A 23,429-nucleotide genomic window follows, 5' to 3' on the forward strand; every position below is an offset into this window, starting at 1 on the left:
TACCCATAAAGATTCAGGCAGGTTTTCAGATTTTTGCATCTAGGCTCTGGGAGCATTCCTATTCTTGCTCCCAGTGGGGCTGACCAAGGACTTATCACTTCCTTTCTTTGCCCTTAAGAGGACTCCAAGCTATTTATTGTCAGCCTCTAAGAAGACCACTGGCATCTGATATAATTGAGGCAACTTGACAGAGGCAGTAACTAGTGGATGCCTGGATGTAAGAGTTATCCTGTGGGGTCTTAAGGTTGACAGAAACCTTACAGAACCAGTGGTTCTTAATCTATTTAATCCCAGGACCCCTTAATCCTTAAATTATCGAGGAGCCCTGCCCCCGAAAAGAGCTTTTGTTTATATGGATTATATCTATTGGTATTTGTTATTCAAAATCGTTCGGTCTAACTTTTCATGACCCATGATCACTGTCCATGGGCTTTTCTTGGCAGGGATACTGTCATTTCCTTCTCCACTATTGTTATTTACCACATTAGAAATTAAAACATTTTGTTGCTTTGATAATAGTTTTGGCCAACTCTTAGATGCCTTCGATGTTTTACTCCATTTTACAGAGGAGAAAACTGAGGTTTAGAGAAGGAAAAATTATTTGTCTAAGATCACATAATGAGTGAAAGCCAGAAGAAAGATGAAAACTCAGAAATTTTTTTATTGTGCCCCACTTGACCCAAGTCCTTGGGCCCCCATTTCCTCAACCGTAATAGTAATCCTCCCACGTGTGTTTAGTTCTCTTCAGTTTTCAAAGAAATTTCACCTTTGTCATCTCATTGGATTGTCACAAACAGCCCTGCCTGAGAAAGACAGCAGATGATTATATCTATTTTACAGATTGGCAGAATGAGGTCCAGAAAAATAAAGGTCACTCATTGAATTAGTGAACCACCCAGTACTTGCATTTGTGCTAACTCCCAGTTTCAACCATGCTTTCTTATTTGGTGGAAATCCTGGGAGTGACTTGTATAGGGAGTGTAAAAAAACCTGCATCATGGATTGCTCTTTATTGATGAGACAGCAAGACAGAGGACCACAAATTAGGTGTGTCATATCACAGATCAACAGATCTTTGTTCAGATGGGCGCTTTAGGTCTGGCAAACCTAACAGCTGATTTTACATTTAATTTATTCTTTCCTTTATGTAAGACAATTGGACATCCCTAGTAATTTAGTTGTCTTTCCTAATTAAAGGTGGTATTAAAATAATCTCTTGTTACTCCTGGGGTTTCTCTTGGAGCCTCTGTGCTAGTTTCCTGGCAATCCCCACAGGCTTCCTTTGTCACAGAAGATTTTAAAGTGGGTGGTGGAATCTTTTTCGGTTGCTTGGGCCATGAGATTCTGAGTATTCCCTGGCTCTCCAGAAAAATGTCAGTGAGGGGAAAAAGCAGTGGGGAATAAAATACAGAATATCTTCCAGCTGATCCTAGATACTCTTTTGGAACTGTGGACAAGTAGAATGCAAGTAGGGAAGAGAGAAAAGAGATGGCTTTCTCACGCTGATTTGCAAACCTGAGTGCTCTATCGTATTTTCCCCTTGAATGACTACTTTAGAGAAGGGGAGATGTCTAGGTAAGGTTGGAGGGAGGGGGGGGTAGGGGACTGAGAGGAGATAGAGCTTAGTAGGGAGAAGTGGGGATTCTGAGACTGGCAATGAATACAATTTTCCAAGGAAATAGACTTGACTGAGGATCCTTGCCATGCTTCCTGGGTGTTGTAACAAAGATGAGATAAGACTAATACCTTAAGTCCCAGTGCTTTCCAAAAAGCACTAAGAGATCTATTTTCTCATTCAATCTTCACAGCAGCCCCGTAAGGGAGATAGTAGAAGGAATCATTTATCTCCTCACTTTCATCAGGCTCCCTTTGCACTGTAGCAAAAGAAGCACCAGCTTTAGGGATCTAGGAGATCTAAGTTCTTTTCCCCCCAAACATTCTAGTTTGTTGTTTATTTTCGGCATTCTTTTCTTTTTAAATTTTGAGTTCCAAATTCTCTCTCTACTTTCTGCTTCCTCCCACACCAATCCAGGCAACATATCAATTATATATGTGAAAACATGCAAAATATTTTCATATTATCCATTTTTTTAAAAGCAAAGTAAAGAAAGTGAGAAAATGATACTTCACTTTTCACTCAGACTATATCAGTTCTCTCTCTGGAGGTGGATAGTATTTTTTTCATCATGAATCCTTTGGAATTGTCTTGAATCATTGTATTGATCAGAGAAGCCAAATCTTTCACAGTTGATCATCTTTACAATGTTGCTGTTACTGTGCACAGTAGAGATCCAAATTTTAATTTCAGTTCTACCTCTAATTTATTACATTATCTTGCATAAGATATTTCCCTTCTCTAGGTTTCAGTTTCTTCATTTATAAAATATGAGGGTAAAATGAAGTTGAACTGACTGCTAACATTCCATTTAATTTGATATGTTTGATTCCTTGATTTCATTCACCTCATTTGAGAACCAGGAATTATGATTTTCCAAAGTTCCTTTTGGAAGTTGGCAAGTCCTGGATAAGAATTTGGATTTTAGGGTCAGCTAGGTGGTACAGTGGATAGAGAAACCAGCCCTGGAATCAGGAAGACCTGAGTTCAAATGTGACCTCAGACATTTGACACTTACTAGTTGTGTGACCCTGGGCAAGTCATTTAACCTGATTGTCTCACCCCCCAAAGTGGAGGGGGGTGTGGGGAGGAACTTGAATTTTCTTTCTCCCAATTCAATGGTTTTGCATCTCTCTCAATCAGTAATTAAACTGTGTGTCAGTTTGCTGCCTTACCAGCAAGGGAAATGTTTAAGTATGAAAACCTATAGGGATATAGACAAGATACCCCACTGACAAGGTTGTTGTGAGGATCAAATGAGATAGTGTGTCTGTTTCTTAGTGTCTAAAACTTAAAGTGCTCTATGTAAATTTTTTATTGATTGGAGTTAGAAATCTAAGTCAATTAGATCATCTATACTACTGTATATATAAATCCTGGCAGACATATGTTGACTTAGAAAACCACATATTAATATTATCTGGTTTTTATTATATTTGTATTTATTTTGTTTAAATTTTAAAAGAAAATTTTTATTGATGCTCATATATTTTTGTTGATGGCTTTTAAAATCACATTAATTCTGAACATGTTCTCCCCTCCCCTTACCCAGTGACCTTATAATAATGATAAAAAAGAAAGGGAAAAAATAGTTTAGCAAAACTAAACAATACAAATCATGGCTGGTAGATATGTAATATTCCATACCAGAGTCCCTTATCTTTGCAAATGAAAGAAGGGAGCTGTATTTTCTCAACTTTTCCTGGGATCAAACTTGGTTGGTAGATTACAGTCACTTATTATTATTAAGGGACAAACTGGGAGCAGAATAGAAACTGCAGATCAGAAACAACAAGCTCAGAATTTGGAGTTCACAGTCCTGAATTATAATTCCAAATCCTTTCAATCTTTTATGAGTGAAAGCCCTAGTCTGCTTTCCTTTCCTTTTCCTTTTCCTTTTCCTTTCCTTTCCTTTTTTTTCCATAGTTTTTTATTTTCAAAATACATACAAAGATAGTTTTCACTATTCATCCTTGCAAATTATTTTTCTCTCTTTCCCCCAGCCTTCTCTCCTAGACAGCAAATAATATATGTTAAAAATGTACAACCTTTCTATTCATTTTTCCACATTTATCATGCTGCACAAGAAAAATCAGATCAAAAGAGGAAAAAATGAGAAAAGCAAGCAAGCAACAAAAAATACTATGCTTTGATCCACATTCAATGCCCATAGACCTCTTTCTGGATGCAGATGGCTTTCTCCATCATGTCTATTGGAATTGAGGGCCCCAATTTTCTTGATCATGCAAATGAGGGAGGTTTCTTTAGGTCAGAGATGTCAAACCTGTGTCTCACAGGCCCACACCATATCTAAATACAGCCCAAACGAGTTTAAAATATACCTGGGAAGTATTTGACAAAATAAATAAAAATATAATAAAACCCAGATAATATTAATAATATGAAGTTTTCTAAATCAACATGTGTCTGCCAGGATTTATATTTATGGTGGTTATAATCACTTTTTTTTTTTGAGTTTGACATGATTGGTTTAGATGATCTAATTAGTGATATAATTGATTTAGCTTTCTAACTCTAAATGTGTGGTTCTTTATGTATCACCTAATATCTTCTCTTAGGTGCCCAGAAGTGGCAAAGTGAGGCAGGCTGTAGTGTCCTTAGAAGGATAAATAGCAGGGAGCCAGTCAGATCAGAGCAGGGCTTCTTAATCAATGGTCTGTATGTAATTTTCAGGAGATCTGTAATCTTGTCTGGGGGAAATAAATTTTTATTTTTGCTCATTTTTTTTCCTTGACAATCCTATATATTTTATTTTATGCATTTTAAAATAATGTTCTGCAAAAGGATAAGATTCCATTATACAGTCAGAGGGGTCCATGACAAAAAAAGGTTAAGAACCTCTACAGGGAGAGACAAGTGCATCTGTATACGTGCTCTCCGAGTACCTTAATCCAATCCTGCCTCCCCTCACATCCCCAACTGATTCAGTTCTCCTAGTATTTATACAATGAAGCCCCCAAAGTGGCCTCCGTTCTCACACCTGCTTCCGCTGAGCTCTGGCCCATCAGGATGTTAAGAACAGAAAAATTCCAGTCAAGTGGGTTCAGCAGAGGGAACTTAATACCATTTATTTTTCTTAAGCCGAAAGATTCCAGCCTTCTCCCGCCGGACGCCCACCCCTTTGGTCTCCTCCCTAAGCTGACCATTTTTTCCTCTTCCAGATCCAGGTGGATTGCATTGGGAGCTCCATGGAGTGCAGAGGGTGGGCAGCAGATGGTGTTTTCCTGGGTCAGGGTTTGGGGCCCCCCAAATGGGGGTTAGTGAGTGGAGCTAGGCCTGGGCATTTGGGGAGTTGTGAGGAAGGTAACTGGGTACTTGGGGTTTTTTTTTGCAACTAGACTAAGGGGAAAACATAGTTAAAAAGCCCAAAAGTGGCAGGGAGGGGCCCCCAGATAATTCTGTTTGGGTTCTGTCTCAGAGAAGCAGGGGAGAGCCATAGCCCTGGGTGGGAGCAATCACTTCCCCATTTTCGAGATAAAGCTGGATTGAAGTGAGCCTGATTCTCCAGGTGACTGTAAAACTGAGGGAGAAATGCACAATTTGTGGAGCTGAATTAGGGGAGTTGGTTAGGGGGGAGAGGCCTTGCTGGGCCCTGGGGAGGCAGCAGAGATTGTTGCTAGGGGCAACAGACTAGCTGAGAGCACGGTTGCCTGGTGACCCTCAGGAAGGGATTCCAGGATGATTGTGGAGAATACCAAGCTGGGAGGCCCCTGGCCCCAGCAGAAAGAAAGCTGGGGGTGAGGGGGGAGAAGGGAAAGGAGGCGTGGTGAGGAGAAGGGAATGCAGCGGGCTTGGAGGCCAACAAAGGGAGAGGGGACCATGCTGGGGAGGGAGGATGGAGGCAGCTGGGGATGGGGAGGGGCTGAGGAATGGAGTGCGAAAGCAAGCCATCTTGACCAGCATATCCCAGGATCCAGGCGTATGCTCCCCAAAATACAGCAGAGCCTTTTAATTTAGACACATGAGAGTGGGAGGAGGAGAAACAGGTGGGGAGCCCTAAATTTAAATCTTCCCATTTTTTTTCTTGTTTCTTTTTTCTCCTTGTTCTCACCTCATTGAAGTTTAGTTTGAGGAAAAGACTAAGAAGTTTAGGAGTTGAAGGAGGATTGGGTTGGGGAGGGGAGGTTGGCAGGGATTTTAGTCCTCAGGAGGGATGGGTGGTGGTGAGTGGGTGTAAATGGGAATAGGGAGACAGTTCCCCAGCTTGCTTTCCTTGTAGCTGGATCTCCTTCTGGGCTCCCATCCCTTCATCCATCCTGTCAGGTGTTCTTGTAGGTAAATCTTCCCTGAGTACCTACTACACGTCTGGTTCTGTTAGGGAAACAAAAGAGGCCCCTGTTCTCAGGAGAGCCTGAGATAATGTCATGAAGAAAAAGAAGAGTGACCTGGGAATCAGGAGACTTGAATCTGAGTCCTGGTTCTGCCTTTATAGAATCCTGGACAGGATACTTGCCCTCTGGGGGCCTCAGTTTCCTATTCTGTAAAAATGGATGCGTAATCATATGTTTATTTTCTGGTTTTATATAATTCCACTTTCTGACCTTTCTGTAGCTCTGTGCAGCTTACAAAGTACTTTCACATTCACAACCAAAGGAGGACTGAATCTTAAAGCAAGCCTGAAAGGGAGACAATGGCTAGATTTTCATCCCTATTTGGGATGTGTCCAGACTCCTCCCTCATCTGGGCTCCCCTGTGCTCCTCTGCCTCCTTGATATAATGCTTTGAATCAAGAGGCACAACTTAAAACCTAAAATAAATGGACTTGTAGGAATACAGTGGTAAATCAAGAAAGTCGGTTGTGAGTGGGTTAACTGTGTAGAAGTTAATTCTGGATATCTGAGAACTGGATATCTGTCAATACCTGTATTGAGCACTTGACCTTGGTTTCCCTCTTATAAAATGAGACAGATGTGTACAAGATGATCTTTAAAGTCGGTGTTCTCTTTTAGACCCCACGGGAAGGGCCTAGATCTGCTTCTTTATGGTTTTCCTGGCCCCAATCCATAATTGAGTGTATCATTAATACTCAGTATAGATTGTTGTCATGAATATATGGCATATGTGTATAGTCATAATTCAAATGACCAGAGACCCTGGAGCACAGTTTCACAGTTCTAGACCTGATTTCTATCTCTGGGGGCATAGAGGAATATGGTTTTTTTTTCCTTTTAATAGTATTTTATTTTTCCAAATACATGCAAAGATAATTTTCATCATTCACCTCCACAAAACCTTATGTTCCAAATTTTTCTCTCTCCTTCCCCCCTTCTCCTTCCCCAAGACACAAGCAATCTAATATAGATTAAACATGTATAGTTCTTTTAAACATATTTCCATATTCCTTATGCTGCATGAGAAAGATCAGATCAATAGAGAAAAACCCATGAGAAAGAAAAAAAAGCAAATAACAAAACAAAAAAGGTGAAAATATTATCCTTTCATCCACATTCAATTTCCATAGTTCTCTTTCTGGATGTGGAAAACATTTTCCATCCCAAATCTATTGTAATTAAATCACTACATTGTTGAGAAAAAAAATCTATCTCAATTGATCATCACATAATCTTATTGTTACTATGTACAATGTTCTCTTAATTCTGCTCACTTCATTCAGTATCAGTTCATGTTAGATTTTTAAGCTTTTCTGAAGCTAGCCTGCTCATCATTTCTTACAGAACAATATTCCATTACTGTTTGGAGGAATATTAAGTAGCTCCTCCTTCTTGGTGATGGTGCAACTCAGAGTCACAAAACCTGAGTTCAAATTCCAATTCTGTTGTTTAAGGCATTCAACGACTATGCTCCTCAATTTCCTCATCTGTAAAACGGGATTGGTAGTCTGGGTGGATCTCCAAGGTCTTCCTTGCAGTTCTAGATCAGTGATTTTATAACCTCTATCCCATGTTACCTCATAAGTTAGGGATGTTTTCAAATAGTAGGTTGCACTGAGTAGGTACTTAATGTTTGAATCGAACAGCCTAGTTTCCCTTTGGGTAGGGCTATCTGTATCACTGAAGAATTGCCTTTCATGGGAGAGGATCTTAATTCCACTTCTTGACATCCCTGAAGCTTACAGAGTACTTTCACATTCACAATCAAAGCACTGGATTTTAATTAAAGCAAGCCTGGAAGGGAGACAACGGCTAGGTTTTCATCCCTATTTGGGATGTGTCTAGACTCCTCCCTCATCCCGGCTCCCCTGTGCTCCTCTGCCTCCTTGATATAATGCTTTGAGTCAAAAGACACAACTTAAAACCTAAAATAAATGGGTTTGTAGGAAGAGAGGCAGATAGTTGTGAATGGGTTAACAATGTGTACAAGTTAATTCCGGATAGGAATTCAATACTGACAAAAGCAAAGGGAGTTTTGTTTTGCTAGACAAAATGAAGGGAGGGCAAAGTTTTATTTAGGGAGATGGCAATGCTGTTCCTGGTGAAAAAGCCATTTTGGGTTTGAGGTTGAGGGAAAATAGGGGAAAGAGGATGGGTCACTTAGCAAGTCAGCAAGCATTTGTTAAACTAGTATGTATTAAACATAGAGAACACAAAAGGAAACATAGTGACTGTCCTCAAGAAGCTTATAACCTAACACAGGAACAGTTATTTAAACCAAGATCAGAGATGGCATCCAAAAGGAGAGGAGGGATCTGTGGGCGTCTTTCCCTCCTACAACTGGGACACTCCACAGGACAGATTGTATCAGGTAGCTTAGCCTGCCCTCCTGTGCTTGAGACCATCCATCTGTCAGTTAACAAATGTTCACCGTTCATATCAATTATTCACACCACACTGTGGAGGATTTTGAGACTATAACATGATTTGGTCCCTGCCCTCAAGAAACAGTCTAGTTAGGAGATACATGAAGGAGCTGGGAAAAATGTAAAAAAAGTAACAACTTATTAGGACACTGAATTTGTAGGTCAGCACTCTTAGGTTTGAATCCTATCTTAAGTATTTGCAAGTTTGTTAGTCAATACATTATTTGTAAATAATTTATGTTTATTTATATAAATAAATTATATGTAATTTATTATTACAAATTAATATAAATTATAGTTTATTGTGTTTATTATTCATATAAATAAATTACATGTTTATTATAAATTTATACATAAAATAATATAAATTATGCATAATTTATTATTGTAATATACTAAGCACCTCCTTCATGCCAGGCATTATGGTAAATGCTGGAAATACAAAAAGAGGCAAGAGACAACCCTTGCCTTTAAGGAGCTCACAGTCTAATGGGGGAGATGGCATATAAACAACTACATACAAATAAGTTATAGACAGGACACATTTAGACATAATTGTCAGAGGGCAAATCATTAAACTTCTCAGAGCCTGAACTCTTTCTCATCTGTAGTGGGGGTGGGGGGTGTAGAGAAATGGGGATGGAAGATGGGGAGATCCAAATCTATTATTTCATTTAGAGGACTCTCAGTGTGGAAATTCAAGTAATACAGACTGGCTTCTTGTGTGCCTGGGATTTACCAAGTTGTTTCTGCTCCTAACTCAATGGATGAACTTATCCACCCCAGATTTCCATTAATTTACTTTGGATCTAAGAGGTAAATAGATAGTGTTAATTTTCTGACTGAGTTTGATTGGGGCAAATGAAAATAGAGGGAAAAGATAATATATGATCAGAGGACATTGGTTCCTGACCTAAGGACAAGATCTAAATTGACTCTGAAGGACTCCAGAAGTATCTTCAAGATTCCTCTGGGAGAGCCCCAAGAGGAGCTGGATTCATCTGGCTAGAACTCTCTGGATTCCATCCTGAGGAAGCAGAATTAAGAGTGGCCAGGATGTCTTTTCCCCTCTGCAGTATCAGCTGAAAAGTCCCAGGAACCTCCAAGTAGTTTTCACTACTCAGATTTGGCCATGTTAAGTGTGGGGCTGGGGACTTTTTCTTTCCAAGTTCTAGTGTTAGTAATATGAGAATGCCCCACCAGTAGGTAGAATAGAACACACTTGGATCAGAAGTTCTTTCGCAATGAAATTTCCAAGTTGTATTATTACGGGGTACCCGGCATTTGTCAACTCCTGAATTTCTTTCTATGGTCTTTAGCTTCTCTCTCTGTAAAATGAAGAAGCTGGAATAAAGGACCTTCAAGGCTCTTTTCAGCTCAGATAGTCTGGTTTTAGAATGCCCAGGATTCATAATGCATCCTGGGGGAATTCAGAGAGGAGAGAGATCAGTCCCTTGAGATTCTGGAACAGCCTGGGAAATTTTACTGGAAGAAGTGAGCCTGGAGATGGACCCTGAAGGCCACAGAGAGTTTGGGGAGGTGAGTTACAGGAATGAAGACTGGGCCTGAGCTGATCTGAGTTGCTGTCTTTTCCGGGCTTCCCGCCAGCCTAGGTGCCCAATGCTGGCTCTGACTTTAAGGATTTCTCTCATGTTCCAATTCCCCAGTCCCCATTCCTGCTCTGAAACACACACACACACACACACACACACACACAGCACAAGAGCCTGCTGGCCCCTTCTAATGCTAACCAGTTTCTTCCCCTGATCCTCATTTCCAGTCCGAAGTAGAACTGATTAAAGAATAATCATTTTGCAGCTGATGGAAATTTCCCTCTCTGAGCTCTGCATTCTTTTCTATGGATATAGAAATGGGAACAGGGCATAATACAGAACTAGTGCCAGAGAGGGCATCCAAAGCTGCTTAGTGCAAGGATTTTCTAGTTCCAGAAACGGTGAGGGATGGGGAGCTGGGCTGCAGGACTGAAGTGAATTCTAGGCTCCGGTATGATAGAAAGAGAACTGGATTGGGGGGGTAGAGAGAGAGGCTCCAGTCCTCTGCCACTGGCCAGTAACAGGAACTCGGGGCAGCAATTGAGAGCTGAGGATTCTGGCTTCCTTCCCAATTCTGGGAGAGCTAAGTGCTATCAAAGTGGACTTAACAGTTCTTATCATCCCTTCTCCTGAAACCTGGGTTTGAGGGTGGATGGTGTGTAGAATAGCCTTTGGAGAAGGAAGAGTAGACTCAAATTTAGGTCTTATAGATCTAGCTGCCATAAGCATCCCTAGCCACTGGCTCTCAGGGAGTCAGTTCAGCCAGTCTGTTGTGTGCTCCTTCTCAATTTCCAGTTCTAGGAGGGCTGGGCGCATTTAATGACGTATAAAATGTGGTTCCTGTCCCTGGGATGACTAGTTTTGTTGGGGAGATGTGACTAGCATAAAAGGAGAGAGGACACTAATGTGAGATCACCTATGTAAGGCACATCATATACAGGAGAAATTATTAGGAAAGCTGGATATGAACCCGAACAGCTGGGCCTAGAGGCAACATCAGCTAGTCCCAGAAACCTGAGCAGTATTCCTGGACAATGTTTGGCACTTCATGGTTGCAAAATGGAAGGAAAGGACTTGGGGCTCAAGAAAGGAGACTGCTTTCCTTTTCTTGGGTTTTTCCTGTTTGTAAAATGGGTTTCCATAGATTCCCTTCCAAAAACTCAATGCTTTAGACATTTTTCTACATAGTACATGGTAAAAGACAAGTATCAAAGTAATCAATTAAAAGACAATTAGCAATGGGAGGAATGGGGAAGGGAAGTATAGGTAGATTTGTGTGAAGGTCTCCTTCCTTGCCTGCTGTTATTTTGTCCTTGACCTGCCCTCTGAAGATATGGGGCCCCTGGCGTGGAGTTCACGGGTTTACATAAGGAGACGGCTACAGTCACACAGATGCACTTTTTACCTGGCCAGGTAAGCCCTTATTTCCCATCTCTCGTTTTCCTTTGCTCTTCTTGCCTATTCCATCATAGCCCTGCATCTGGGAACCCTTTCTTGGAGGTAGATGGGCTCAGTGGTGGGAATGTTTGTCCCTTAGCCATGGCTTCCTCTAAGTAACCCCCTGTCCCCCAACTAAGACTTTTGTTGTGCAAGCCCTAAAAGTTCTCCCTTCTATCTTCCTAGGGCCAACTCCTCACCTTGCTAGATGACAACACCCTTCACCTTTGGGGGATCTTTCAGAAGGATGGCTACTCCCACTTGGAGGAGACCCACAGCTTCCTCCTGCCGGGCCGCCCAGGGTTTGACAGTGCTAAGTACTCAATGCAACCCCCCCTGCCTCTCTCTCTCTCTCTCACACTTGTTTGGGGCTTTCTGGGACAGATTATAGATGGGCGGGTGCCCTTTGGGAAATATGTTCAGTGTAGAATCAAACATTAGAAAGACCAGAGCAAGGAGTGAGCATGGATGACCAGACCAGTGTAAATAAAGCTATCCAGATGCCCCTACTCTGGTGGGATTTCAGAGGTGTTTTTTTTTTTTTTTGTTTTTTTTTTGTTTTTTTTAAGGCAGCAAAAAAAGCATGGGGTCTGAAACTTCTCAGCAGAGATTTCTCCTGAAACCCTCTTCCCTTATCTCCAAAACAGGACTTGCCCAAAGGAATGAGAAACAAATGCTTTTCCTTCTGGCTTTGCAGCCTTTGGGACCAGCTCTTTTGATAGAGTCTTAAGTTAGATCTTCCTTTTCTTCAGCGTCAGGGCCATGGATTGGTACCAAATATGGTACCCTCATTTTAGAGCAAAAGCTGGCCCTAGCCTTGTTGGGGAGCCCTGGAGACTCATGGTGAGGGGCCCCTTTCTCTGTTCTATGACTTATGCTGTCCCCCGGGGGGTTTCTCTGTGTAATGTGTCCTAAAGCCCCTAACCCTCGAAGTTCCAGTCTTTCCTGAGATGAACTACTTCTGTGGGTTTGATTGGGCATCAGGGTCAGAACAGGAGCTCCATTTCTTTCAGGGTTATGTTAGAATAATAGTTTTTTTGTCCTTTGGGACTGGAGACATTCAGAATTCTCCACAATCCCTGCTTTTTCTCTGGGTTCAAGTTCAAATTCTGTGTCCTCTGCCCACCTTTCAACACAGTCTGCTCCCAGCTGCTCCCCTTACCCTGAAGTCTTAGCCCAAGGGTAACCTTTCTCTCCCAAGTTACGGCTCCTGTGGGGGCTGGTGCTAGCCTGGTTGCCTGGGAAACAGCTTCCCTGGTGCAAGATGAGCAGCCTGCTCGTGGGTAGCCGCTGTCTCGCCTCCACCAATATCTCAGTTTGCTTTTTTTGTGTGAGTGTGTAAAGTGGGGCAAGGTAGAGAGGGAGCAGTGGGTGGTATGACTGGCAGGTGGAGGGGGGCATTGTTGATACTGTGAGTTCCCTGTCTGATCCACCCAGCTGGGCAGCCTGCAGGGACAGCTCACCCAGAATGCTCCAGGCAGGGGAGAGTCTGGAGTTTCTGGTCCCTCATAGTCTGACTCCCATACTTTGGCTTCCAAACTTCAGGAGGAAAACCCCTTCTGGCTTATGGCAGGGAAGATTTCCCTAATCCTGCCCTGGCTTGATTATACAGTGGTAGAAAAGGTTGGGATGGAGGGTTTTGATGAACTTTGAGATCCCAAACTGCTAAGTAATATGGAACAAGGGGGGCCATAGTCCCCTTGTCTGAACTTTGGCTGCTAGAGAACCCCCATTCAGTCAGGAAAGTAGCTTGAGAACCAAGGTGAGAGAAAAAAGTTAGGGAGGGGTTGATCATTCTGCTTTTCAGAAGGGTTCTAAGACACTCCAATGCCTTGGTTTGGAGGTCTACAGTCTTTGCTTTAAAGTTCCTCCATAATGCTGTGTCCTCCCTAAGAGAGAAGAAATGGACTAAAGATGTAGAATGAGATAAAAGCTTTCATATGTGGCCAGTGTAGGATTTTATTTTGCTTCATTATGCATATTTGTTACAAGGATTTTGCTTTTCTCTTAGTGGTGGTGGGGGGGGGGGGCATGAAAGATTGTTAATTGAAAAAAATTTTTTTCCAATTTGAAATAACAAAAAAATTAAGTCCCTGGCTAAATCTGAATAGAAAATGAGACTATTTCTGATTGATGAGAGGAACGTCTAGGCTAATAATAGGGATCATCCTTTCTTGTCAGAGGATTTGTTCCAGTGCCTTGTTCTCTGCTTCCCAACTTTGGTCACTGAAGGCCCAGGGATGAAGAAAAGGAAGGGACTGTAGCTAGCATGTCATAGAACACAGAAACAGGAGGGAAAGAGGAAAAGATGGTATGGGACCTAGACACAAGTGTGACAGGGGTCTGGTGCAGGGAAACGGCTTTGCTTTAGGGCATCCTAAAAGGGCCATTGCTTGCTGTCTTTCCTTCCTCTGGTGGCGGGAACAAATAGTATTCAAGCAGGCTCAAGGAAATTGGTTTAGATAAGTGGCTAAGGCTTTGTATCTGCACTAATTACCTGGATCTGAGCTTTAGAATAGAGGTAGTCCATGAGGGTGGGAATGGGGGGAGTGCCCTCATTTTGAGTGTTCATATTCCAACACAAGGCAGTCTGTTAGCTCCATTAAATTTATACTAACTACCACCACACCATTCTTTCCCCCAAATCATTTCTGGTAACACAGAGCTTTCTAAAACTAGGCAAGACCCACAGTCCACCCAACCCAGGGTTGGATGCCCACAGAGGCCATGGGGGGATGAGCTATGAATGGAGAGAGTTTGAAGTGTTCCTCCTTAACCTTAGTTTCAAAGGTCTGGTATATCTCAGCTTCCCTCAGTAACCTTGCCTGGCTCTGGAATTTGTCAGTGAGTCCAAAGCCTTTCTGAATACATTCTCATTTCCTGCCTCTCATCTCTGGGTGGGGGGATAAAATCCCTAAGCCAGCTGCATGGAACAGTCCATTCCAAAGCATTTATTGCCCCCTGGCCTGTAGTCATTCAGCAGATATTCATCTGTCGTCTTTAGGACTTTAGGGCTCTTGTCTTTTCTCCCCAATTCATTAATGTTTTCTGAGAAAATATCTTGACATGTAAAACAGTCCCATAGGTACAATGTATTGAGTGAGTGATTGGTTGGATGGTATTGCAGTAAGATGCATTTGACATTAAAAAAAAATTATGAGAAACATTGGGTATCTAAAAATGGATAATACACAGTCCCTGCCCTCAAAGAGCACAGATTCTCGTAGAAGGTATGGGCCAAATGCCCAAAGCAAACGCCAACAGTCCTGAACAATAGAATTAAATGCCAAAATTGTGTCAAATGTTAGATGATAAATTTTCCAGATTAGTGAAGACCACGATGATCAGGGAAGGCTTCCCAGAGGGAATGGAATGTTTGCTGGGATTTTGAAGAATAGCTAGAATTTAGATCGACAGTAAAAAGAATAAAATGGACATTCAAGTAGGGAGGAGAGGAACTGTGAGTAAAGGCAAAATAATAAGAATGAATATGATGTGTGTGTGTGTGTGTGTGTGTGTGTGTGACAGACAGACAGAGACAGGGAGAGAAAATATCAGAGAATCAGAAGACAGTGGGAAATACTCTGGATGGTCAAGCAGATACCAGAGATACAAGAATGAAGCAATCCCCACCGAGCTTATATTCTAATGGAGGAGATAACATATTAAAAAACATATCCACATACAGATGTATAGCATAAATATAGAATTAATAAATATAGAAAAGGGTATGCCAGCAAATATTTAACAACTGGCCCTCCAAGGAAAAAAATGTATTCACAACAACTTTTTAAACTTAATTAGTATTATTAAGAACTTAAGTCTAAAATAAGAGCAAATTTGTAGCATTTGCTGATTTCTAAGGTACATTGCTCACATGAGAAATAGTTAAATTTGATTCCAGCATACATAAACCTATAGGATGAGATTAGAATGACTGGGGAAAAGAGATCTGTTGAAGGTTAGAGTGATAGATATGTGGTTTGTAGACCCACTTTCCATTCTCCACTTCCTTATCAGGACTCTGGAATCTGTCAAAGAGTTCTTCCCAGTGTCTAAGGATCTTGGAGGTCCTGGCAGCCCCTTCCCTGGGAGGGGTGGTGATGACTGTCCAGAGAATAATCTGGATTCCAGTTCTTACTAGTTTCATTCCAAAAGCATACTATCTTTAATCCTAAAGCAAGAAATGCAAATTCCTTGCATCAGCCTTCCTGGGTGGATCTGAGACAGCTTTGACATACTCTTTCTTTAGTGTCAAAAGGATTTGTGTGGGTTCTTTCCATGAATGACAATTTTTGCAAGTCAAAAAGTTCCCCCTTTCAAATGATTTTTTCTTCTTGAATATTTCCTTCTCCTCCCCGCCCCCACCTTTCCTAGGAAAGGGCTGCTACCCTCCCTCCTCTGCTCTCCTCCATCCTCCCACTTCCACTAAGCTGTCTGGACCCTCTAAATGAATGATGATGCATGGGGTTGGTATTGCTCTTGCTGACCAACTTCTGACTTTTCCTCCTCCGAGGGAAGGCAGATTGTCCTGCTGCTAGTAACGGAAGAGAAAGAGGAGCACTAAATGCCCTGTCCCTTCTTGCTGAGGCTTTAGACTCATCTAAGGAGCTAAAGAACCCATCAGGGCCATGGAAGATAACTGGATTTTGGCCCTCTCTCCCAATCAACTTCTGGATTCCATTTACTATTTACTAATGGATGAAAGAGACCCCCTCAGCATCAGCCCTGGGGGATAACATTCTCTTTGACTCTCACTCTGTAAAAATCATGATGTGCAAATGAGAATTTCAGTACGGACATAGAGAAGTCTTTAGGATTAGCCGAGCCAAGGAGAAACTCCTTGTGGGGAGTGGGAAGGAGACATGTAAGCCCTGAAGGAGAGGTTCTGACGGCTATGGCCCCTCAGAGCAGTTGGGTCTCACTGGGCAGACATGCAGCTGGTTTGTTGGCTCTCCCTCCCTCTTTTGTTTCTGTCTCCAGGGACTCTCCCTTTGTCTTCAAGCTCCCTGGCTAGCTTCTCTGTGAAATGGATGAGCCTGAGAAAACAAGGCAGAAAGAGTCAGTCATGAATAGAAATGTGATTTTTTTCTCCCTGCTCTGAAAGGAGTTCTAAAAAGAGGCACCATAGTACAGTGGAAAGGAACTGTATTTGATTTGAGAAGATCTGGGTTCAAATCACATTAGCCTTAATAATAGCCATCGTTAATAGAGTGCTTTCAGATTTTTGAAGGCATTGCATAGTTAATTAATTCATTTGCTCCTCATCCTGTAAATAAGATGCCACTTAATTTCTCTGTGCCTCAGTTTTAACAGCAAAATGGACATGATACTATTTTCTATTCTCCCAATATGGCATCCCTCCTGGGAAGAAAAATATGCTTTATTAACTTAAAAACCTTCAAAACTATGAGTTGTAATTATCTCAAAATATTTTTATCTTTGTCATTGGCTTAAGACATCACAGGAACATCAGCTCCAAGGACCGCTCTGGTCCAAGGCTATCCTAATCATCCATTATCTATAGATGCTCAAGTTCTGCCATCCTGTCTTGTGTAACCCAGAAGAGACTTTGCCTTTTCCTATTCTTTCTTCCTTAATTCTTCTTCTGTATCCCAGGAGCATAGATTGCTTGAAAGGACCTTTAAAGCCAGCCAACCCAATTCCCTTAGTTTATAGCTAAGGAAACAGGCTCAGAGAGGTTATAAGTGACTTGCTCAGGTTTGCAAAGCCAGAGTTTGAACCGGGTTTTTTTTTACTCCAAATCCAGCCCTTTTCTCCTTGCCAACTTCTTCCTTTGATCGGGCCAAAGGAGGAGGGACTGGGGAGCCTGTTCCCTCAGAGACTATTTTTATACAACTATACACAGATTCTTAATGACTAATTGCAATGAGTAATTTCAGGTGATAATTATGTACCTCAGAGTTGCTCTCTCCTCCCCATAATTCCTCTTACCCTTACAGATTCTAACACAATAATTAGCAACTAGCCAGCCCTTTCAAGTCACAGTACTGCCTGATAGTTAGATAAAAATAAAAAATAATAATAATAATGAGGTCCAACTCCCCTCTGAACCTTTTCCTAGTAATATACCACAGGGCAAAATCTTAAGTGGCAAGTTTTTGCCCTGTGGTGGAATAGGGGTTTCTGGGCTGGATTTGGAGCTGCTGGCTGAGCTTGAATGCTTGGGGGCCTTTCTGGCTTCTCTGGACTGGTGGGCCTTTCCTAGCCTTCCTCCAACAATGGCCCTGCTGCTCACCTGTCTTTCTCCTTCACTTCTCTGGACAGCTCCCCTCCCAGCATCACCCGAGTGACTGTGATCTTGCTGAAGTCATCCTGCAACGTGGCCTGCTTGGGGACCGAAGGAGGCGGCGTCTACTTCCTGAATCCCACCAGCCTTACCTTGCTCGATGACCAGACCCTCTACCAGGATGAGGTCCTACAGAGGTGAGGAGCTGCTTGGACTGAACGGAGGGGTTGAGAGGAGGAAGACCCCATCATTTGTGCTTATTATGTCCCACACAAATTCTATCCCTTGAGCTGAAAGGAAAAAGAGTATTTAATTCAGTGGTTTGAAAAGATATTTAATCATAGAGTGCTGGCCCTGAAGTCAGGAGAACCTGAGTTAATAATACTTCTAGCTGTATGACCCTGGGCAAGTCACTTAACCCCAATTGCCTCAGCCAAAAAAAAAAAAAAGAAAAAAGAAAAGAAAAGATATTTAATCTACAATAACTGGAGAAGGGGCAGGAGTAGCGTTAAAACTTTGGTAGATTAAGTACCTCATTGCTGCTGTTGAAGGCTTACCAGGGCAAACCCTTAGAGCTGGTATAACTCTCAATGGGACATCTTCAGGATGGACTGTGATTTTTATTAAATAGGTAATTAACACATTCAAGACATAAACTAAAGAAAAGATATCAGATTTCATGAATGATATTGTTCTACCTAGGGTTCAACAAAAGGAGAGAAGGAATGCAATAAGAGACACTTTTTTTTAAATTAAAGCTTTTTATTTTTTTTAAAACATATGCATATTCTTCAACATTAACATTGCAAAACGTTGTGTTTCAATCCCCCGCCTTCACTCATCCTCTCCTCCAATGGCAAGTAGTCCAATATATGTTAAACATGGTAGAAATATATGTTAAATCAATATATGCATACATATTTATACAATTATCTTGCTGCACAAGAAAAATCAAATAAAAATGAGAAAGAAAATAAAATGCAAGCAAACAACAACAAAAAGAGTGAAAATGCTATGTTATGAACCATACTCAGTTCCCACAGCAAAGAATAGTTTTTAATGTGGCTTTATAAATTAATAGAAGTACTGTGCACGTGGCTCTAGAAGACTTGACTTCAATTCTGCCTCTGACACTATGTACCCTGAGCTCGTCAATTAACCTCTGTGTACTTTGGCCAATTCCTTTGGGACTTAACTTTTCATCCTAGATGGGTTGCTGTATGAATCAAGGAGGGAGTTCCTATACTGACAGATTCACACATCTTTTGTGTTTTTAAGTGCACATATTTTTTTAAAATAAATTTTTGGTATTTTATTTTATTTCCCAATGTGTCCTCCTCCATCTTTTCCCAGAGAGCTATCTTTTGGAACAAAGAATCAAAAAGAGGAAGAGAAAAAAACAGTTCAAAGCAATACATCAAAGCAAGTCTGGTATTATTTGGATGTTCCACACCCTTAGTCCCCTATTTCTGCAAAGAAAAGAGGGAGTTGCTTTCTCATATCTCTTCTTCAAAGCCAAGCTTGATCATTATAATTCCATATTCATCAGTTTTATTTGTTTTGTTATTATTTATGTTGTCATTGCCTGTAGTTTTCCTTGTTCTGCTTGCTTCACTTTGGATCTTTCCATGTAAGTCTCCCCACACTTTTTTGTAACATTCCATTGCATTCAGGCACCCTAAAATTATTTAGCTATTCCCTATCAGTGAGTAGTTTCTCTTTTCAGTTAATTTTAATTCTTTGCTACTGCAAAGAGTATTGTTATAGATATTTTGGTTCATTTCATCAACCTTCTTGGGGCATGTGCCTAGAGTTGGAAGTTCTACATCGGAGGATATGGACATTTAGTCACTTTTTTTTCCTGCCTGTTTCCCAGAATGATGGGACAGATTCACAGCTCCCTCTATCAAAACGTGAATATGATATACATATTTTTAATGCCAGAAAATTCCACTCTCTTTGGAATGGATGTATTTATTTATTTTGATTTGCTATTATTATTTTACTTGTCCTGTCATTTCATTCATTGGTTTAAGGAATTTGAGCTGAGAAAAGTTACTAAACCACTATATATCTGACCTGATCTACAGCTATATAGAGTGTGGTAGGAAGAGATCATATAATTTGCCAAGAGTCGCATAGCTCACATGTGTCAAGAAGCAGGACTTAAACTCATTTCTTCCAGCCTCTAAGGTTGATTCTCTATTATTGCTTCTGTGGGGGGTATTTCTTTGAAGCAAAGGTGGATATGGTATAATTAAGCTTGAAGTTTGCAGTGGATTGTGGTCTAAAGGGAACCATCATCTCCAGATCTCACTAAGGGTCCACAGGTGCCCTGATGACCACATATCCTCCTCTCCATAGCCCCCCATTTATTTGGGTGGGAGGACAGTTTTCTGCCCCAGTTAGATGCCTCATTTGGGGGGCTGCTCTGGTATTTAGGGCTTGAAAGGACAAAGAGCTCTCACGTTTCTAGGCTTGGAAGTGAAGAGACTAGTCTTGTGCTGGTAAGAGCCCTGCAGTCGAGATAGCCATATCGAGGGTAAGACCTTAATGAAAAGGCTTAGACCCAAGCCTTTCTCCTCCTGGCCCTGCTGCTAGCTTTGTGACTTTGGGCCCATTTAAGCCTTGGGGGTCTTCAGCCTTAATCTATAAAATAGATATTATAACCCTTACTTTGTGCTCCTTGTTAGGAGTGTTTCAAAGATCTAGTGAAGCAGTATGGTGTAAGTATACTAGATTTGAAATCAGAGCATGCGGTTGAATTCCAGTTCTACTATTAAAACTGCTGTACCATGTTGGGCAATTTTTTTCAATTGCACAATGAAGGGATTGAACTGGATTTTCTTTAAGTTTCCTTCTAGCTGTAGATTCTAGAAAATGAGGGATAGAAATGTGTTGTGAAAAGTATAAAAGTGTTTTTTAAACAGAAAGGAATAATAATCCTGATAAGTATCAGTTTGGGGCTGAGCCAGAAATTTAGACGGATTTGGAGAATATCCCATCATCACTCCACACATTCTTCTCAGTAGCTGTGTGGAGTCACACACCTAGCTCAGCTCTTGTGTGTTTCTGCAGATAAGATTTCTCCTAAATCATTTCAGAGCTTTTCAAGGACAATAAGGGCAGCTAGGTGTGCAGTGGGTTTACAGTCAGGAAGATTCCTTTTCATGAGTTCAAATCTAACCTTAGACGCTTACTAGCTGTGTGACCCTGGGCAAGTCACATAACCCTATTTGCCTCAGTTTCCTCATCTACAAAATGGGCTGGTGCAGCAAATGGCAAATCACTTTAGTACCCTTGCCAAGAAAACCCCCAAAGGGGTCATGATTAAACCATTCAGTAATGAGAAGTAGGAGTTCCTTCCATTCTACCCTGCAGGAAATCTTGTATTAGATCTAACTAGATTATTTTCTCTTTTTCAGTGTACCAGATGATTACAGGTGTGGGAAAGCCCTCGGGCCAGTGGAATCCCTTCAGGAACATCCTCAGGACCCCTCCAAGATTCTCATTGGCTACAGCCGGGGCCTGGTTGTTATCTGGGACCAGAGCACAAGGCACATTGACCATCTTTTCTTGGGGAATCAGGTAGGCTGGAGGATCCCTCTCAGTACCCACAGTACTAGTGGGATGGATAGTCAGGGGCTGAGCGTAGTTTTGTGGAGGAGAAAGAAATGAGTGCAGAAAATAATGGGAAATTCTGAGTGATCCGAGTCCTTATCATATAGTGAAAGCCGGAGATGGGGAGAACAGTGTGGACTGGTGAAAGGGGAAGACATTACCCCGAGGTTAGTGTCTGAGCATCCTGTCTGGTTTTTCAAGCAGAAAATGACCCAATCTCTTTATTGACATAGGGAAATACTGTGTGCTCTCACTCTGCTGCTTACCAGCTAAATGACCACGGGCATGTCATTTAACTGTTCTGCTCCATGGTCATCTCATCTGGAAAACAGGGACAATGACAGCTTAACTTCCTAAAGGCGAGGGGCTGTCTGGAAGCCCTCCTCCTGCTCCAGAGTCTGTGCCTCTGCCGCCAGCCCAGAGGATGCTCCACCTCCTGCCAAATGTTATCCTGTTAAAACATGCCGGCCCCCTGCTCCGCTGGGCTTGAGCTGATGGGCCCCTCTCTCTCTCCTCTGCAGCAGCTGGAGAGCCTTGCCTGGGAGCGCTGCGGCAGCATTCTTGTGAGCTCCCACAGCGATGGCAGCTACATGATCTGGTCAGTGAGTGACGACAGCGCCTGTACCCTCCAGCCCACCACCTCCACCATCCCCTACGGTGAGCAGAATGCAAACGTGTATCCTCCTGTAGCTTCCCGTCACCCTGGAGGAGCCGGAGCTTGGCGGCGTAGGCTCATCTGTGGCCTTTCTCTCTGCAGCTGGGTTGTAGGCTCAGACATCTTTGGTGGTTGTTTTATTTTATTTTATTTTTTGCTGAGGTAATTGGGGTTAAGTGACTTTCCCAGGATCACAGCTAGGAAGTGTCAAGTGTCTGAGGCTGGATTTGAACTCCTGACTCCAGCGTTGATACTCTATCCACTGCATCATCTAGCTGCCCCTATATACAGGATAAATGGGAAATACTTAACAAAGAGACAACATTAGAATTAAAAGAGGTTGGGAAAGGCTTCCTATAAAGGTTTTAGTTTTAAATTATATCTTTATGAACTTAGGTCCTAGGGATAAGTTTTCTATTCTACAAAATAGGACTGGTATTATCTGTGGTACCTGTGGATGAGCATCAGATGCACTGTTCAGGTGTAGTGAAGGAGGGAAGGGAATAAACATTTGTTAAGTGCCTACTGTCTGCCAGCCTCTCTATTAAGCACATTTTACAAATATTACCTCATTTGTTTCAAGGAGCGACTGAGAAGTAGGTGCTCCTATTATCCCCATTGAAGAAACTGAGGTAAACCATTGTTAAGTGGCTTGCCAGATCACACAGCTACTGGGGATCTAAGGCCAAATTTGAACTCAGATTTTCCTGACTTCTGGCCTGGCTCTCATCCCGCTCCCTTGTAATCTCGCAGATGCTCAAATAGAAGTGAGTCCCTTTGTATATTTGAAAAGTACCATCTGACTCTCAGCTATCATTATGGTGCTCTGTGGTCTGTTGTGATCCTGCCTCTCATCTCTCCCCTCAGTGCCTCTTAATTTCTGAACTTCTCTATGTGAAGGTCAGTGTTCTGATTTTCAGAGACCGTCCCACCCTGGAGGCTTTGTATTCCTTTGGGCCTTGGTACAGCTGGTCTTGACTATCTATCCATTGAATAAATGAGCTCATCAGCTAGGAAGCCTCTATGAAGCACCTACCAATTGTGACTCCAACTCAGAAGAAATCACTAATCCCTTCTGACAAGGGTAGCATAGAAGGGGAGCTATCCTTTTTTTAATATCATGTTCACTCCCTATAACTCTTCTCTACCTTGGCCATTTCCCCTCCTTCTCTCCCCATCCACCTCTAACCTTCCACACTACAACATGAAACTCCCAATTTAAAAATAAAATAGCTTTTTATTTTCAAAATATATGCAAAAATAGTTTTTAACATTTACCCTTAAACCCTTGTATTACAAATTTTTCTCCCTCCCTTCCCTCCACCTTCTCCCTTCGACAGCAATATGTTAAACATGTACAGTTCTCCTATACATATTTCCACATTTATCATGCTGCACAAGAAAAATCAGATCACAAAGAAAAAAAAAGCAAGCACAGTTTTGATAAATAAATTCAGTCAAGCAAAACAAATCAACATACTGTGCCTAAAAATGTCTGCCTTATTCTGCACCTATGGTCC

At 41.8% G+C, this 23,429-nt stretch overlaps 1 protein-coding gene across 3 annotated transcripts in view; it reads left to right on the forward strand.

Moving 5' to 3' along the window:
- LLGL1 (LLGL scribble cell polarity complex component 1) overlaps positions 1–23,429 on the forward strand; it is a 92,380-nt gene that overhangs the window by 31,471 nt on the left and 37,480 nt on the right. The window contains exons 3-7 of one of the 3 annotated variants that reach the window (XM_031938570.1): positions 11,278–11,359; positions 11,570–11,700; positions 17,672–17,830; positions 21,059–21,221; positions 21,776–21,911. In XM_031938570.1, the coding sequence (XP_031794430.1) occupies positions 11,278–11,359; positions 11,570–11,700; positions 17,672–17,830; positions 21,059–21,221; positions 21,776–21,911 (671 nt within the window). The remainder of the gene's footprint in view (positions 1–11,277; positions 11,360–11,569; positions 11,701–17,671; positions 17,831–21,058; positions 21,222–21,775; positions 21,912–23,429) is intronic. The other 2 variants (XM_031938575.1, XM_031938583.1) reach the window with 2 other exon arrangements.

The sequence above is a fragment of the Sarcophilus harrisii genome, chromosome 1, assembly GCF_902635505.1.
Source record: "Sarcophilus harrisii chromosome 1, mSarHar1.11, whole genome shotgun sequence".
Lineage (NCBI taxonomy): Eukaryota > Metazoa > Chordata > Mammalia > Dasyuromorphia > Dasyuridae > Sarcophilus > Sarcophilus harrisii.